The sequence below is a fragment of the Bos mutus genome, chromosome 14, assembly GCF_027580195.1.
Source record: "Bos mutus isolate GX-2022 chromosome 14, NWIPB_WYAK_1.1, whole genome shotgun sequence".
NCBI classification, from domain to species: domain Eukaryota; kingdom Metazoa; phylum Chordata; class Mammalia; order Artiodactyla; family Bovidae; genus Bos; species Bos mutus.
In genome coordinates, this window is record NC_091630.1 from 38194098 (window position 1) to 38212421 (window position 18324).

Below are 18324 nucleotides of genomic sequence, written 5' to 3' on the forward strand. Positions count from 1 at the left end.
AGATGTAAAACATACACCAAATATAAGGCACAATTATTTGTTAGAATAAGCTGGATGGCAAATGGCTTTAGGTAACTAATCAGAAATTCTCTCTCTTAGGTTCTTAAATCTTAGATCAACTCTGTAAATGTATTCCAAAGATCACAGCCCTGTAAGAAATTCCTTTTAAAATGTTAAAATGTGGAGCTGGGATTTGGAGAAATTCCGCATATCATTACTCCCTTAGTAAGATAGTCCATAAACACCTAAACTTCCTAAACTTTTTTCCTCCTTGTTGTCATATATTCTCCACTATCATTCTAAAGAACTAGTTTTGCATAAAGCAACATCCATCAGAAAACTCATAGGAAAGGCCTGTCCTGAGGAGGGCATAGCAACCCACTTTAGTATTCTTGCCAGGAAAATCCCATGGACAGAGGAGCATGGTGGGCTACAGTCCACAGGACAGAAGCGACTTAGCGCGCACGCATATATGGCTAAAACAGATGTTTATAAACAAACTATCATGCAACTTTTTTGAAAGTATAAATAGAGTACAACGTACATACTGAGCTGTTGCAAATTACCAAGTGGGCTGCGGGTGCTTTCACCAGCAGGGAATCTCGGTCCCCACTGCCCCTCTGACCCGGCCTGAGTGCCCCTGGAGCCCGGGAATGGGCGCTGACGCTGTGCTTGTGTGCTCCGACAGAGGGCCTGAGCGGATCCTGGAAGGAGGGGGGCGGCGTGCCTTCCAGCACCAGCAGCAGCGGCTACTGGAGCTGGAGCGCCCCTAGCGACCAGTCCAACCCGTCCACGCCGTCGCCGCCGCTGTCTGCCGACAGCTTCAAGCCCTTCCGCAGCCCCGCGCCCCCTGACGACGGCATCGACGAGGCGGAGGCCGGCAACTTGCTCTTTGATGAGCCCATCCCAAGGAAACGAAAGGTTGGTTTCAGGTTTTATTTGGGGGGAACCGGCTTCCTAGGGTGGTGATTTGGGCACTTCTCCAACCAACGCCCCTTCTGATCGACAGAAACAGCCCGTGTTCGCCTCTAATATCCTTGGAAGTCTTCAAATAAATTAAGGGTCATGATTAAAGTATTACTATATTTCTTCCAAGTACGCATCCTCACCCCACTCCCAATCTCATCCCGTCCTCTCCTCTGGTTGTAAATTGCTGCACTGGTAACATCAGGTAACCTAGGAAAGAATCTGCCTGCAATGCAAGATCCCTGGGTGGGGAAGATCCCCTGGAGAAGGAAATGCAACCCATTCCAGTATTCTTGGAGAAGGAAATGGCAACCCCTCCAGTACTCTTGCCTGGAGAATCCCATGGACAGAGGAGCCTGGCCGGCTGGAATAGGACTGAGCAACTAACACTTTCACAAGACTTCCACCTGGACTTTACCAGTATTTGGGAGTCAAAAAATTGGACTTCAGGCTTGGTTTGGTAATTAACTCACTCTCTTCGTGGGAATTAACTTTTTCATCTGTAAAATAAAATTATGTTTTTCTCTTTTCTGCTTCAGACTCTTAGAGGGTTGTAGGAAAGATTTTCGGACTTATGTTTATAAAACTAGATGTGAAATATACATGAAAGCTAACTTGTAAACATAGGTAGTATTTACATGCCCCAAATTATGTATGTATTAAAATTAGAAGTGAAAAAATAGATCTAGCTTATTTAATAAATTAATTTGACTGCACTTGTATTTAATCCTCACAGCAATCCTGTATGGTACTGTTTTCCCATCTTGATAGGAGATTGAGGACCAGGGAAGTTATACATTTAACCCCTGTCGTGCAGGTTAGAGGGCTTCCTGGGTGGCACTAGTGGTAAAGAACCCACCAATGCAAGAGACCTAAGAGAAGTGGGTTTAATCCCTGGGTCCCGAAGATCCCTTGGAGAAGGAAATGGCAATACACTCCAATAATCTCACCTGGAGAATGCCTTGGACAAAGGAGCCTGGCCAGCTACAATCCACAGGGTTGCACAGAGTCGAAAACGACTGAAGCAGCTTAACACACACACATGCAGGTTAGAAAGGGCCAGCGCTGCCATTCAAACCCAGGTCTGCCTAAACCAAAAACTCATATCCTTTTCATTCTCTTCAGATACATTTAAGTGCTTATGTTCACTCACAATTTTAAAAAGCATTTCTGTTTCATAGAATAAAGAAATACTACTGCAATATCTGGAAAACGTTGTAACATTATTTTAAAATCTCCATGTAAATAGACATTTAAAATATATTTTAGTTTTTTAGTTTGCAATTGGTAGCTTCATTATTAATGACTATTCACAAACAAAAATCCAAAGAAAACCCTGTAGACTGCAGTGCAACCTATTTTCCCAGTTCATTTCAAAGAGAAAAACAAAGAGATGGCACTGATCCAACACCATCCGTCCCTGCATCTCTCTCAGCATCGGGCAGCATGTGTAATGGTGCTGGTGGTACACGCACTCTCTCTGCCCAGAGAACAAACAGGGCATTGATGTCATCTCTGGTCCTTCCCAAAGGCTGGGGCATGAAGAGTTGCTGTTTCACATACCAGTCCATTGGGCAGGGTCCTGGAGCTGTCCAGGCATCCCATGGGTCCCCAGAGACCCTGGTCTTGACTACCTGGGGAGAGAGGCTGCACTTGCACCTGTGGGATCCCATAGGCAGACAGCTGTGTGGACCTGGAGTCTGTCCTGTTGCTTCCGGCTGCACAGACTTTCTCTCTGGGGGCTTCAGAGTGTGTGGTCTTGGCTCTCATTAAGCACAGCCAAGCCTGTGGCAAAGACTCACAGCACAGGGAGCTCCCCAGTGCTTGTAAGGTGCCCTGCTGGAAGGCTCATCACAGCTTTTCCTTTCCAACATAGCCACGAGACAAAATTCATACTCTTGCATTGCAGTTCAGTTGCCTTGGTCAGACTTGTATGTAAAGTCTTTAGGCTTCAACTCAATTAGGAGATAGTCAAGTTACCAAATGAAAAGAAAAAAAAAATCGTTACAAACTGGCATTTATTTGAATGGCACAGACCCACTCTTCAGGAGTCTGGGAACCATGTCCCTCCCTCTTTCTTTGTGACTTCTCCCTCCATTCAGACTCTGGATTTCCCCAGGGTGATATCAAAAGGATGAAACTTGTAGTCTCTAATATTTTTTTTTTTTTTTGGTGTAGGATCATAGTTCCTTGACCAGGAATTGAACCTGCACCCCCTGCATTGGGAGCACAAAGTCTTAACCACTGGGCAGACACCCAGAGAAGTCCCAAGTAGTCCCTAGTTTTTATTGCATGGACCAAACATAGACCAAGTCATTGTCTTTTGAATTTAGAGTTATTTTGAATAGTGGAAATAACAAGAAAGTAGGATGGTTGCAATTCACGATTCATTTTTTTTAGTGTATCAAGTGAACCAATATTTATTGAGCACCCAACAGGCACAATGCTCAATGCCCTGAGATTAAAGTGCAGCCCCTTCCTTCAAGGTCAAAAGTTAGGCAGGTGGACACTGATGTATAAAAAGGCAATAATAATTATGAGCAATAGATGCTGTGCTCAAATGTGGTTCCCAGGTGGCGTTAGTGGTAAAGAACCCGCCTGCCAATGCAGATAGACATTAAGAGTTGCAGGTTCGATCTCTGGGTCCGGAAGATCCCAGGAGGAGGAAATGGCAACCCACTCCAGTATTCTTGCTTGGAGAATCCCATGGACAGAGGACCCTGGCAGGCTAAAGTCCATGGGGTCTCAAAGAGTTGGGCAGAACTGAAGCAACTTACCATACACATAATGTGGTAGAAACACAGTAGCTGAAATACTGCTATTTTGGTTTTTAAAATCATATTTCAAACGATTTCCAAGAGTTAACTGCCTAATCCATAGACAATATGTTCTAGTTGGGGGACACTTTATGAACTCATTTTATTTTCCTCTTCATTCCCTGAGGTTCATAATATCTATTTGAGACCATGGACTTGTATTGGGCATATGTCCTGTGGGGACTGTTTGAGAACCTTCTAGATCAATATTTTCCAAACTGCAGGTCTCAATCCACCGGTGGCTTGTGAATCTTTCTAATGACTGTGACCAGCACATCTTTAGGGAACAGGACAGAATAGGGGCAATGGATGTAATCAGGCTGAGTGCTGTTCCTTGATACTTTGCTTTCAGTTGCACATCTATGTGCCGACTGTACAAACTGTGTCTCTCACTGTGGCTGATGGTCAAAAAAGTTTGGAAGCCCCTGTTCTTTAGGATAAAGAGAGAACATGATAAGTGGTAAGTGAAGGTGTCCTGATTAGAAATCGAAAGATCCGCATACTAGACTCAACTTTGCTAGCCTGAGAACTTCAGGAAAACACTTCATCTCTCTGATCATCAACTTCTTTGTCCGTTAAACAGGCAAACAGATATTATCAAACCTGTCTCAGGACGATCATGAAGATGAAGTGTGACCAACCATAATTATAGAAAGGGCTTATAAGCCCTAAAACTGGAATATAGCAACTTTGTAATAGACCGATTTTAGGACCCTGAAACAAAGCGGGAAGAGGCATACCCTATACTATAATCGTGAAGCAATGACCCTGGTCTTCCTCCTTATGGAAACTTATTTGGAAGTTATCTTAACACTTTTCCTCACTCTCACCTCTTACATGATCCCTGTTCCACTTATGTAAAGAGGAAGAGAGATTCATTGCCTAGATAAGGCATTATTACTGCCTACTGTCAGTGGTGAGCAAGACACAATTGCTGATATTATCAAGTTTATACATACATAGATAAATAACTATATTTGCATACTTTGTTACAGTTTACAAAATGCTTTTAAATGCAGCATGTCATTTAATCATCACGAACATCTTTGGCTTAGTCATATCCCCATTGTGCAGAAGAGGCTCACTGAGGCTATGTGACTTGCCAAAAATCCTGTAGCTTATAATTTTAGAAATAAGATCAGCTTAGTCCATGGGGTCGCATGGAGTCCGACACGACTGAAGCAACTTAGCAGCAGCAGCAGCTAAAAGAGCAAAGATAAAACTCTTGAGCTTATTTCAAAGAATCCACATTTCCCTCTGCACCCAGAAGAAAATAACATGGCAAGAAAACAGTCAGACCCAGCTACAGCCAGCACAACGTGGCAGAGTGGGAGTGGGGTGCAGAGGGTTACAAAGAACTCAAAGACAGAGAGAAGAATTCCAGGCTGTCTCCTGAGGCCGGGTCCCCAACCTCCAGGATCTAATGCCTGATGCTGGTGCTGATGTAATAATAATAGAAATAAAGTACACGATAAACCATCCCCCCTCCGCGAAACCGGTGCCTCATGCCAAAAAGATTGTGGACCACTGTGCTGGGGTGGAGTGGGGGCGGGAGGGCAGGGGCAGCTTCCTGCAGGAAGGGCACATGGCCCTTTAGCCAAGGTAGGTGGGAACGCGAGGAGGGGAAATGAAAGGCTTCTTTCTCCTGGCTCGGGAAATCAGCCAGCCAACTGCCTCAAGCCCCGTTCTAGCAGAATTTTTCCTCTGGAATTTCAGACTGACTGTACTCAGATGTTGAGAAAAGCCTAGTAGTATGAGCAGGGACTCGGGGAGTACCGGGAAGGTGCAGTTCCTATCCTGACCACAAGGTGATGCAATGGCCCTAAATACAGCCGCTCCAGGCGTCTGGGAGAAAACAGTTCTATGGAAGGCCAGGAGTTAACATTCAATTCCTGAAGACCTCTAGAAAATCAAGAAGGGCTCATAACTAATTAATACTGTGCGTTTTTTTCACGTCAGATTCCTAGTTCAGTCAAATTTGGGGTTTGTCCTTTCCCAAACAGGATAAAACCGTTCGGGCTCTGGAATTAGCACCCCAGCTATAATACTCATCAAAGTGTGAAAGTGCTAGTCGCTCAGTCATGTCCAAGTCTTTGCAACCCCATAGATGCATAGGAATTCAGGCTCCTCTGTCCATGGAATTCTCCAGACAAGAATACTGCAGTGGGTAGCCATTCCCTTCTCCAGGGGATCTTCCCTACCCAGGGATCGAACCCAGGTCTCCTGCAGGCAGATTCTTTACCATCTGAGCCATCAGGGAAGCCCACAGTACTCGTGTGAGCGTAGCAAATCACTCGACCTCTCTAAGGCTCAGTTTCCTCATCTGTAAAATATGAAAAACGATAGCACCATAATGGTCAAGTTGTGGTGAGGGGCTGGCCGCTAGTATTTTGCTTTCCTTTTTACCCACTTGACAACGGACTGAATGGCATTTGAGAAGCGTGAGTGTGGACAGGGAAGGCTGCCTGCCTCCATCCTCCGTCCTGGACCCTTAGGACCAGGTGGCCCCTCGGCCACCTCAGTCACCTTGGGCTTATTTAGGGTTAGTGGGAGAGGCCAGCCTGTGTGAGATTAGGGGTGAAGGAAGCAACAACATTGGCAGAAATTGGGGCCTCCAAGGAAACCTGACTCAGGACTCTGCATTTCAAAACATCAGCACGACTCAAAAGCAATTGTGAAATTCCAGTCTTCATCACTTTCATTTATCCCACAAGCGTCTTGACCACGAACTACTTTACCTATAGATTGGGGAGAATCTCAAGTCAGAGGGAAAAAAATAGCTCTGTTCACATAAGGTACTTCGCTCATCATTGTACAGTAGTAAACAGTGAATTAATCATTTGCTCCACTCTGCATGTTCGATCTTTTGGAATCAGAAAGCAGTGAATCACTTTTCAGTTGTGAATGACTGCTCCAGAAAGCAAACAGACCCTCATGGCCCTTACTGTTATGCCTGTTGCCAGTCTCCAGGCTGACTTAATTCCTAACCCACTAATTTTGAGCAGAGAAGTGCCTTCTGTAAGAAGAACTGCGGCTCCAGAAATAGACCCATCTGTTAGAAGTGCTGGGGAGGGCAGTGCTAAGAAAAGCCACTTGGGGTCACACCGTGCGGATCTCAGGGTGATGACACAGCATCGCCGCCAGAGTCAGAGAGCTGACTGACCTCGGGGAGGAGCAGGGTAAAGACGAGAGATCCAGGCAATTCAATGACAGCACCTTAGAATAGTCTGCCAGGCAGTGTGTGGTCCAGGAGCGCCAAGGACTTCAAAAATCATCAAGCCCAAGCTCAACCTTTCCAAGTTACAGGACTGCTTGGATCATGTCTGGAAATGTACAGATGTCCCCAAAGATGAGATGCACTTTTAGAATTCACTGATGGAGAAAACTTAATTTAATGATTAGGGATTTCTATTAATTAAGGAATACTTTAGTTTGTGGTTTTAGACATCATTTAAAATTGACTCTGTAGTTAGGTATCATGTCCACACAATCAAATGAACCCACTTTAAACATATCATTCAGTGAGTTTTAACTAATGTCTCCACATGAGTAATCACCACTCTGATCCAGGCCAGCAGTTCTTGTGTCCTCTGGAGTCAAATGCTGCCCCCCAACTCAGACAGGCAGCCCTGATTCTGTCACCAGAGATTAATTTTGCCTGTTGTAAATGGAATCAGACAGTGTGCACTTTTTGGAGTACAAAGTACCAAGTGTGGGCAACAGGAACTCTCATTCATTTCTCTTAGGACTGTAAAATGGTACAACCCCTTTGTAAAGCAGTTTGGCAGTTTCTTATAAAGTTAAGGATATACTCACCATATGACCCAGTAATTCCACTCTCAGATATTTACCTAAGAGATAAGAAAGCATGTCCACAAAAACACTTGTAGACAAGTTTCATAGAAGTTGTATTCATTGTCACCCCAAACTAGAGACCTGTTTCCATAAACAGGGAAGTGGATAAATAATTTCTGGTACATATACACAACGGAATTCTGTACCACAGTAAAAGGGAACTAATGACTGAAGTATGAAATGGGGTGAAGCTCAAAAAAAAATATGCTCAGACATAGACACCAGATACATAAGAATACGTTCTGTATTATTCCATTTATAGAAATCTTTTTGTTATTTTTAAATTTTGTGTATTCGCACAGCATCCATAAATGGCATATAGGTGGGAAATGTTTAATCCGTGCTTGATACGCATTTGAATTTACCTATTGAATTTACCTATACAACTCATGGATCCAAAGTTACTAAGCTTGTTCAGTGTTCTCATTTTACAAATAAAGAAAGCCCCAAACTAGTGAGATGACATGTACAAGGCTGCTGTCCCAGTAAAAAACTGGAATGCCTACACAGTAAAGAACTGGAATGCCTACAACTTCTAACAGTTATTGATTTTTTTAAAGACACTATTTGTCAGTCTTTTGGAACCTGCTGAGGGTCTGAGTGGACTTCTCAATCCTGAAAGAGTGACTGCAGCCTCTGCCAAAGCTTTGGGTTCCCGGGAGACAGGCTGAGGAAACCTGTGTGATGCCACACGCTCACCTGTGCAGAATAACTGCACTGTCTTCTCTCTGGGAAGTTTGGATGCATGAATATCAACCCATCCTTTATCCCAACACTCACACATACACACACACACCAATTGCCAAATAAAGGCACTTGGCATTAACCCCAGGCTGCTATCTGGTAAACCAGTCATGTGATGCTTAAAGTCCTACGTATGTACCTTCTGGAATACAGCTGTAATTGAACTTATCCCTGGCATTTTGTATGCGTCAAAATCCAGCCATGTTTGCACACTTGTAACTGAAGGTATGCCACAGCAGTGGCCACAGGACTGGAAAAGGTCAGTTTTCATTCCAATCCCAAAGAAAGGCAATGCCAAAGAATGCTCAAACTACTGCACAATTGCACTCATCTCACACGCTAGCAAAGTAATGCTCAAAATTCTCAAGCCAGGCTTCAACAGTACGTGAACCGTGAACTTCCAGATGTTCAAGCTGGTTTTAGAAAAGGCACTGGAACCAGAGATCAAATTGCCAACATCTGCTGAATCATCAAAAAAAGCAAGAGAGTTCCAGAAAAACATCTGTTTCTGCTTTATTGACCATGTCAAAGCTTTTGACTGTGTGGGTCACAACAAACTGTGGAAAATTCTGAAAGAGATGGGAATACCAGACCACCTGACCTGCCTCCTGAGAAATCTGTATGCAGGTCAGGAAGCAACAGTTAGAACTGGACATGGAACAATGGACTGGTTCCAAATAGGAAAAGGAGTATGTCAAGGTTGTCACCCTGCTTATTTGACTTCTATGCAGAGTGCATCATGTGAAATGCTGAACTGGATGAAGCACAAGCTTGAATCAAGATTGCTGGGAAAAATATCAATAACCTCAGATATGCAGATGACACCACCCTTATGGCAGAAAGTGAAGAAGAACTAAAGAGCCTCTTGATGAAATTGAAAGAGGAGAGTGGAAAAAGTTGGCTTAAAGCTCAACGTTCAGAAAACTAAAATCATGGCATCTGGTCCCATCACTTCATGGGAAATAGATGGGGAAACAGTGAAAACAGTGTCAGAGTTTATTTTTCTGGGCTCCAAAATCACTGCAGATGGTAACTGCAGCCATGAAATAAAAAATGCTTACTCCTTGGAAAGAAAGTTATGACCAACCTAGATAGCATATTAAAAAGCAGAGACATTACTTTGTCAACAAAGGTCCATCTAGTCAAGACTATGGTTTTTCCAGTGGTCATGTATGGATGTGAGTGTTGGACTGTGAAGAAAGCTGAGTGCTGAAGAATTGATGCTTTTGAACTGTGATGTTGGAGAAGACTTTTGAGAGCCCCTTGGACTGCAAGGAGATCCAACTGGTCCATTCTAAAGGAGACCAGTCCTGAGTGTTCACTGGAAGGACTGATGTTGAATCTGAAACTCCAATACTTTGGCCACCTGATGGGAAGAACTTATTAGAAAGGCCCTGATGCTGGGAAGAATTGAAGGAGGGAGGAGAAGGGTGCGACAGAGGATGAGATGGTTGGATGGCATCACTGACTCCATGGACATGAGTTTGGGTAAACTCTGGGAGTTGGTAATGGACAGGGAGGCCTGGTGTGCTGCAGTCCATGGGGTCACAAAGAGTCAGACATGACTGAGTGACTGAACTGAACTGAACGGAAGGTGACTTCAGAAGTCATCTTATCAGTCCTGTGTACCAATCTGGGTTCTATCAGGAAAATAGAAGCCACTCCATGTATCCTAAGTATGAAATAAGTCAAAACCAGCATGGAAGCTTGCCATGGAGAGGGAAGCAGAGAAAAGATGAAGGAAGACGTGGCCAAAGATCTCAGCCTATTGCTCCAGAGCAGTTGATATCAGAGACATTCTGGGAGCTGCCACAAAGGTGATGAATCTCCAGGAAGTTCTCTCCAACCATCGTAGCCCACAAGGCCAAAGCTGAGTGATTCTAAAGAAGCAGTTCCTGGAAGCTGCTGCGAATGTCCCACTGGGCATGTGTGAGATTCCTTGAGTCTGCTTATAACTGCCAGGCTGTTGTTTAGTCACTAAGTCGTGTTTAACTCTTTTGCAACCCCATGGACTATAGCCTGCCAACTCCTGTGTCCATGGGATTTCCCAGGCAAGAAACTGAAGTGGATTGCCATTTCCTTCTCTCCAGGGTGTGGAACCTGCGGCTCCTCCTTTGGCAGGCAGGTTCTTTACTGCTGAGCAACCTGGGAAGCCCAACTGCCAGGAGCTTCAGCTAAACCAGGCAGATGCATGGAGGACCATAGTTCGTTGAGGTTCCCAGCCAACAGTGGCCTCTCCCTACCTCGGACAACCCAGCTTGGTGAACATCTGCTGAAGCTGGGAAGAGAAGCCAGGGCTGAGGCACAGATGGTCATGTTCAGACTTGGCAGCTGCAACTCTGCCTGCCGCATTGCTTAGTTTGGATTCTTTGGGCGAGCTTGGACCCATGCAGCAATCTGGGTGCTGTTTATTTAGCTATGTTTTCCTGTTCTCCTCCTCCCATGGCTGGCTTTCCTTTAGCGTAACAGGGAGTAGTTCTGTAGACAAAGGATTTCTTTCCACTGGAAGTAATCAGGGTACTCTGAAAAGTACTTAACCACTATTTAAGACAAGAGTCCCCAACCTCCATAATCTAATTCCTAATGATCTGAATTGGAGCTGTTGTACTAATAATACAAATAAAGTCCACAAAAAGTGTAATGCACTTCATTCATTCCAAAACCACCCCCCAACCCCAGTCCATGAAAAAATTTTCTTCCACGAAACTGGTCTTCAGTACCAAAAAAGGTTGCTTGAGTGCTTAATCACTCAGTCGTGTCTGGCTCTTTTAGACCCTATGGACTGTAGCCTGCCAGGCTCCTCTGTCCATGGGATTTTCCCTCCATGAGTACAGGAGTGGGTTGCCATGCCCTCCTCCAGGGGATCTTCCCAATCCAGGGATCAAACCGCATCTTCTGCATTGTAGGTAGATTTTTTTCACCACTGAGCCACTGAGAAAGCCCACCAGAAAGGTTGGGGACCACTGATTTAAGAGACCCTCTGGTTTGACATACCTTCACCTAGGTAGAAAGAAGTCACTTGATTGTATTAAAGTTGAGGTGCTTGTGCTAGTATAGTTGTATTCTCTAAAAATTAATCAAGCAAGTATTAATATTATAGGTTGACTTCTATTTTAATTTAAAGTAGGGTAATTTTTATATTTTGCATCGACAACTCAATGGATATGACTTTGAGCAAGCTCTGGGAGATAGTGAAGGCCAGAGGAGCCTGGCATGCTGCAGTCCACGGGGTTGCAAAGAGTCAGACACGATGGAGCAACTGAACAACAACGCAATTTCTACATTTGGAAATTAATGTAAAAATAAGATACCCCGCCCCAATATTTCCACCATGCAATAATACATTTTTATTTGTTTTACATACCCCCCAAAATATATAATGTTGTTTATGTTCTTTTATAACCTACTTTTTCCCCATTTCAATCCAGGTCCTCAGGGAAGTTGATGGTGTCCTCAGATGGGGTAACTGAGAAGAATTTAATAAAGAGGCTCTTTATAAAGGAGTAATAGGGCTAGAAGAAATCAGAAGGGATGATGCAGTATCCCATGGGCAAAAGAGAAGCAAGAAGGAATAAAATTGATCATTTTTCTTCATATCCATTACCTAATTTTCTTTGGGCAACAGATTTCTTTAGAGCCCTTAGTATAAGCCCAGAAAATTATGAATATAAGTAAAGAATCCACCTGCAATGCAGGAGACCCTGGTTCAATTCCTAGGTCAGGAAGATCCCCTGGAAAAGGGATAGGCTACCCACTCCAGTATTCTTGGGCTTCCTTGGTGACTCAGTTGGTAAAGAATCCACCTGCAATGCAGGAGACCTGGGTTCAATCCCTGGTTTGGGAAGATCCCCTGGCAAACCACTCCATTATTCTTGCCTGGAGAATCCGCATGGACGGAGGAGCCTGGTGGGCAATAGTCCATGGGGTGTCAAAGAGTCAGATGTGACTGACCGACTAAGTACACAGCACAGGCACTTGTAATTGGTAGTTCTCCAAAATCCAAGGGATTTAGAGAGGATATTGGTCAGCTTCATTGTATGTGGGGGGTTTGACACCTCTGAATCAGCTAGTTCCTCCTAAGGAAAGGAGTTATACCAATGACATTTATTTTTCTATCATCAGTACCAGGCTTTATTAATCAATTCAAGAAGCAAATGCTTGACATGTTATTGCAAGAACCAGGAACAGGAGTTTTATCAATAATACTTGTTATGGGACAGAAATGCCAGTGTGATTGTCATTTCCCAAAACAGTTAGCAATTTGACCCTTTAAAAAATTCCTAAGATGTAGGAGGAATTTGGCTCTGCATGTTGTGTAATACTATTATATTAATTTCAAAAGACTATCTATTAATAACTGACTAATTGTTGCACATGCATGCATGTGAAGTTGATTCAGTTGTGTCCAACTCTTTGCAACTCTATGAGCTGTAGCCTGTCAGGCTCCTCCGTCCATGGGATTCCCCAGGCAAGAATACTGGAGTGGGTTGCCATGCCTTCCTCCAGGGGATCTTCCAGACCCAGGGATCAAACCTGAGTTTCTCAGGTCTCCTGAATTGGCAGGCAGGTTCCCACTGGCACCACCTGGGAACATCAAGTGATACTAAGTCACATATTCCTTCTTAAGCCACTTTCTGCTATTTGTGCTGGTAATACCACCCTGTCTTGATTACCACTACTGCCCACACCCTTTCTCTCTGTCTTTTCCTTCTCAGTCTCCTACATGAAATACTGGATCTACAGTATGCTGGGCCTTCTAATTATCTCTAGCTGTATTTCCCCCTAGATGGTCTCATCTAGATCTGTTTTAAGAATTCCTTCAGGTCCTGACTCCAAATGTATATCTCTAGACCTGACTTCTTCTCAGTTTCAGGCTCATAGATGCATTGTCCTACTTGCCAGTAGGTATCTCAAAATGAATGTATCCCAAAGAGAACCACAACTCCCCTCGCTACAGAACTCATCTTTAATACCATCCCTTTTAATGTTCCTCATGCTCAACCCAACAACAGGTTCTGTTGGATCTCCCTCCAAAATGACGCTGAATGTGTCTACTTATCTCTGTTCTCATGGCCCAAGCCTTCTTCAAGCCTCCATCTTTTCTAACCTGCAGTAGCACCACACTGGTGACCTTATTTTTCCTCCCCAGAACAGAACAGAGTGATCTTTTCTTTTCTTTTTGGCCATACCACACAGCATGTTGGATCTTAGTTCCCCAGCCAGGGATCCGACTCACACCCCCTGCACTGGAAACATGGAGTCTTAACCACACTGGACCACTAGGGAAGCCCAAGAGTAACGTTGTCTTAAAATCTAAATCATATAATATCACTCCCCAACTTCAACCCCTTCAGCAGCTTCTTTATTTTGGAATAAAGCCCAGATTCCGTACCCTTACCTATAAGACCCTGCATAATCCTCCTTGCCTCCATGGCCCTCCTTGCCTCTTCACATGATCTCAAACAGATCACACCACCTCTCCTTTCCCTCCAAACTAACTGTTCCTTTCTGGCCCTACAGTATGTCAAGTTCTTCTGCATCTTCACAGCTCTCATTAACTCTTCCTTCTACCTGGAAAACCCTAGCTCACAGCATGGTTGGCTCCTTTTCCAGCCTTCAGGTCCCAGCTCACAAGCCACCTTCTAGAGGCTTTGTCTGACCTAGCGTTTCCCATCCCCATTTCCAGAAACATTACCATACCTGAAACAGTCATCATTTGTGATCATTTCTGTCTCTCCCCCATTAGAATGTAAGTTCTGAAGAACAGCTTCTTTTCTTTCCATCACAGCCACTGGAATATTCCTTGCTAAGTAGCTATTTAGTTTAATGAATAAAGGAATACCATCAGCAAGAAGGCTTGGAATGAACGAAAAAGTGCTTTCATCTATCTTGACTTCATTTCCAGATGGATATTTGGACTCTCAGATACCTGTAATTTTGGTTTGAGTCATTAATTCCCTTAAGTGGAAGATATTTTTTAATAGAACAGCTTCATTGTTTGAAAAATGAGCAGAAAGCACTCATAGGGTAAGGATTTATTAATTAATATCGTCATTATCTGCTCTGAATTAAAAAAAAAATCAAGCCAAATTCTTTTTTGTGAACCTTGGGGCTGGAGTAGGGGGGAGGGAAGGTTTTAAATTCTCCCCCTTTGGTTCATCTTCCATCTCATGCGTTTGGATCAGTGGCTCAAGAAGATCAGGGAGCCTGAAATTTGTGAATGGTCTCCTTAGAGTAAACACCAGCTCTTCACGATAGTGTACTTTAAAGTGTCCTAATTCTGTCTCTGCTTCTCAGCTCCCCTCACATCCCTCTCTCCCAGTTTCTGCTCCAGCTCTTTGCTGCCGCAGCTTCTAGAGCTCAGTACTGCTCATTGCAGCAGGAAGCATGGGCAAGCTGTCCACAATGCCCGGGAACTGCAGTGGGAATGGCTAGGTTGCAGTGTCAGGAAGGCCAGCCACCTGGGACCTCTGGAAACCCCAGGCCCCTGGGCTCACGAAGCTCACAGGAGGCATGGGCTCCTTCTTGCTGTCACTAATCTATCCGTTGCAATGGACTGTAGCCATGTGCCACTGTGCTGTGTCTTCAACTTGCCAGCCCGAAAGTGATCATTCCCAACACACAGGATACGCCTCACTTTTGCATGTTTCTAGGTATTTTGTTTCAATTGAGAAAGATTTAGGTGGGGGTGACTGGCTGAATCAGGATACTAATTCCATCATAATAGCCGGTGAGTCATTCTCTAAATGTGTAAATGATGGCTTTCTAGAACAGGGCTTGAGAGCAGAAATCCTACTAGACTTGTAAACAAACCTACAGCAATTCTGTCAGTTCAGGGAAGGTGTCCTTGTTTATTGGTCAGGGGAGGCTTATGGTTGAAACAACCCATTTCCAAACTTCAGTGGCTTAACTCCATAAAGGATTTCTCATGTCACAATCCAATCAGGTCAGCAGGAGTGATGAAGGGGTGTTTCTGCTCTACACATTCTCCAGGGACCCAGGCCCCTTCCTCCCAGTGCAGAGATTCTTAACTTGGAGTCCACAAGTCCCGTAAAGGGAGTAGAAAGAATTCAGGGAGTCTATGAAATTAGGTGGGAGAAAAAGCATATCTTTATTGTCATTAATGTTTTAACTATAATTTAGCATTTCCTACAATTATGATTGGAGACATCAAACCGCTATAGTATTAGTGCCTCCTGTGACTTTTCTACCAATACGAAACATGGATGTTTTCATATCACCTTACAATCTTAGCAGATATCATGAAATGTCATTTATGCACAACGCCACTTTGAAATTATGGTAGTTACTAAATTCACTTAAAGATCTTATTAGTTTATGTGTTAAAGAGTATATATATTACCGCTTCACAAAATTTTTTAATATTTTTATAACTATTTCAGCATACTTACAGTTTTTTTAATCCTGTGTATTTTATTTTAAGTATTATTAATAAAAACATTACTTTAAGAAGGGGTTTATAGAATTTAGGAGACTGCCAAAAGAATTCATGGCCAACAAAAGATTAAAAATCCCCAAAGTGCAAGTTCTGACTGTATAGCAGAGGGAACTATATTCAATGTCCTATAATAAACCATAATGGAAAAGAATATAGAAAAGAATGTATAGCTGAATCATTTTGCTGTACAGCAGAATTAACACAACATTGTAAATCAACTATACTTCCATTTTAAAAATATTTTTTTAAAAATTCCTGAGGCACTACTGTCCCCTAAGTCCTTGGGTATACCGTACCTCTAATCAGCGAAACAGGCTGGAGTGACACTGACAAGTAGTTTAGGGACAAGGCTTAGAAGGAATGTATGTCACTTCTGCCCTTATTCCATTGGCCCTAATTCAGTCACATGACTTCACCTAACTTCAAAGGGGGCTGGGAAATGAAGTCTAGCTGTGTTCCCAGGAGGAAACAAGGATGGGGCTTGGTGAGCACAGGGGAGAAAACTCACTCCCTGTCAAATTCACTCCAGGAAGTATATCGTAATAAGACCATAATAGCTGCCATTGGTTGAATAATTACTCCCGTCAGTATTGTGCTAAACGATTTTGCTTTCGTGACCCTATTTAATCATCATAATAACCCTATGAGACAGGTACTATTGTTCTTACTTGATAAATAAGAAAACTAGGACTTGAGAGAGTAAGTCCAAAATCAGGGCTCTCAATCACTTTGCTGGACTGTTTTGGAAAACTTCTAAGATCCTCATAGGAGAAGATAGATTTGTGTCCTGGTGGAGAGAGTAGTTCCAGGAGCCAGACTTCCAAAACTCACATTCTGGTTTTGCTCGAAGCTGGCTCCATTGACTAGGCATGTTTTACTGAAGCTTTCCATGAATCTGTAAAATGGTGATGATAATAGTATTCATCTTTTAGGATTAAATGAGATAAACTCTTAGACTAGCACTTGGCACATAGTAAGTGCTCAATGAATATTCTAAAATTCACTGTCATTAATGCCGGGTTTCCCTGGTGGCTCAGATGATAAAGAACCCACCTGGAATGCAGGAGACCTGAGTTCCATCCCTGGGTTGGGAAGATTCCCTGAGGAAGGGCATGGCAGGCCATTCTAGTATTCTTGCCTGGAGAATCCCCATGGACAGGGGAGCCTGGTGGGCTACAGTCCATGGGATCACGAAGAGTCAGACATGATTGAGCGACTGAGCACAGCACAATGCCTGAAAGACACTGTAACCACCTTAAAAAAAAGTGAACTAATGGGGTGGGAGGGAGGTTCAAGAGGGAGCAGACATATATATATACCTGTGGCTGATTCATGTTGATATATGGCAGACACCAACACAATATTGTAAATCAATTATCCCTCGATTAAAAATATATTTTTTAAAAAGTAAACTAAATGTTCCAGCCGGGCTCAGTATTTAAGAAGGAAGCAAGAAAATCTCTGAGGTCACTAAGATCCTCACCTGGGGGGTTTCCTAGAATGGTGTGCTGAGTTATAGTCAAGAGACTGGGAAGCTGTTATGTTGATGGGTTAGTTTTCATTTTAATGTAACCTTGTCTTCCCTTTCTAGAACTCCATGAAGGTGATGTTCAAATGCCTCTGGAAGAACTGTGGGAAGGTTCTGAGTACTGCAGTGGGTATCCAGAAGCACATCCGGACCATTCATCTCGGGTAAGGAGCCCTCCCTTTGGAGCTGGGTGTATCTCCATCAAGTTCAGTCCAGGACCACCTACACTCAGAATTACACTTCTCATTGTGCCTTAAAAATTCTGAACACAGAAACAGAGACTGGGCCTGCGTGGTCTTCCTAATCACTACGGAGATGGCCACTGCAGATAATACAGGCCAGTGTGGCAAGTGGAAAGAACATGGACTTAGAGCTGTGAAGCCTCCCTAATGCACTCACCAAGTGATATTAAGCAAGCTGCTGCTCGAAGCCTCAGTTCCCTATGAAAAAGAAACTCAGAATATCCGCCCTGCAGGGTCATGTGTGATGGTCAAAAATAAAACGTATGTGAGAGTGATTTGTAAAAGATGGAGCACCAGGGTAGGGTAGGGTAAGGAGTCCTTAGACCCCCTGAAAATGTTTGTAAAATTATATGTGCAATTTTTTTCCCCAGTGGAGTGTGTTAATGACTTTGTGCCTCAAAGGCAGACATAGCCTGAAAAGGGTTTAAGAACCACAGTGACAATCAGTGTTGCTATTCTTATGAAGCCTGATGACCTGCTCTATCCTTTTCTGTTGCCCAAATAAGTCCTTTATTTGTACAACAGACACATTTCCCTGTGTTATACAAAACCTTTCTAAGGAAAGATAAAACGAAGTTTTGCGCAGCAGGGATTAGGGGCCACTCCAGAAGGGCTGTGATGGTACAGCCTCTTGTTCTTTAGTCTGTGGGTCTTTCTTGTCCAGGGATGTGGAACTAAGAAGGGATCTCGAAAAGCTATAAGTGATAAACTGTG

General features: G+C 43.5%; 1 protein-coding gene across 3 annotated transcripts in view; it reads left to right on the forward strand.

The window, feature by feature from the left end:
- Nucleotides 1-18324, forward strand: part of ZNF704 (zinc finger protein 704) — a 279969-nt gene that overhangs the window by 206910 nt on the left and 54735 nt on the right. For all 3 annotated transcript variants that reach the window (XR_011466752.1, XR_011466753.1, XM_070382209.1), the window contains exons 4-5: nt 689-921; nt 17432-17532. Coding sequence is in view for 1 of the 3 variants with exons in the window: in XM_070382209.1 (XP_070238310.1) it covers nt 689-921; nt 17432-17532 (334 nt within the window). In the remaining 2 variants the exon portion in view is untranslated. The remainder of the gene's footprint in view (nt 1-688; nt 922-17431; nt 17533-18324) is intronic.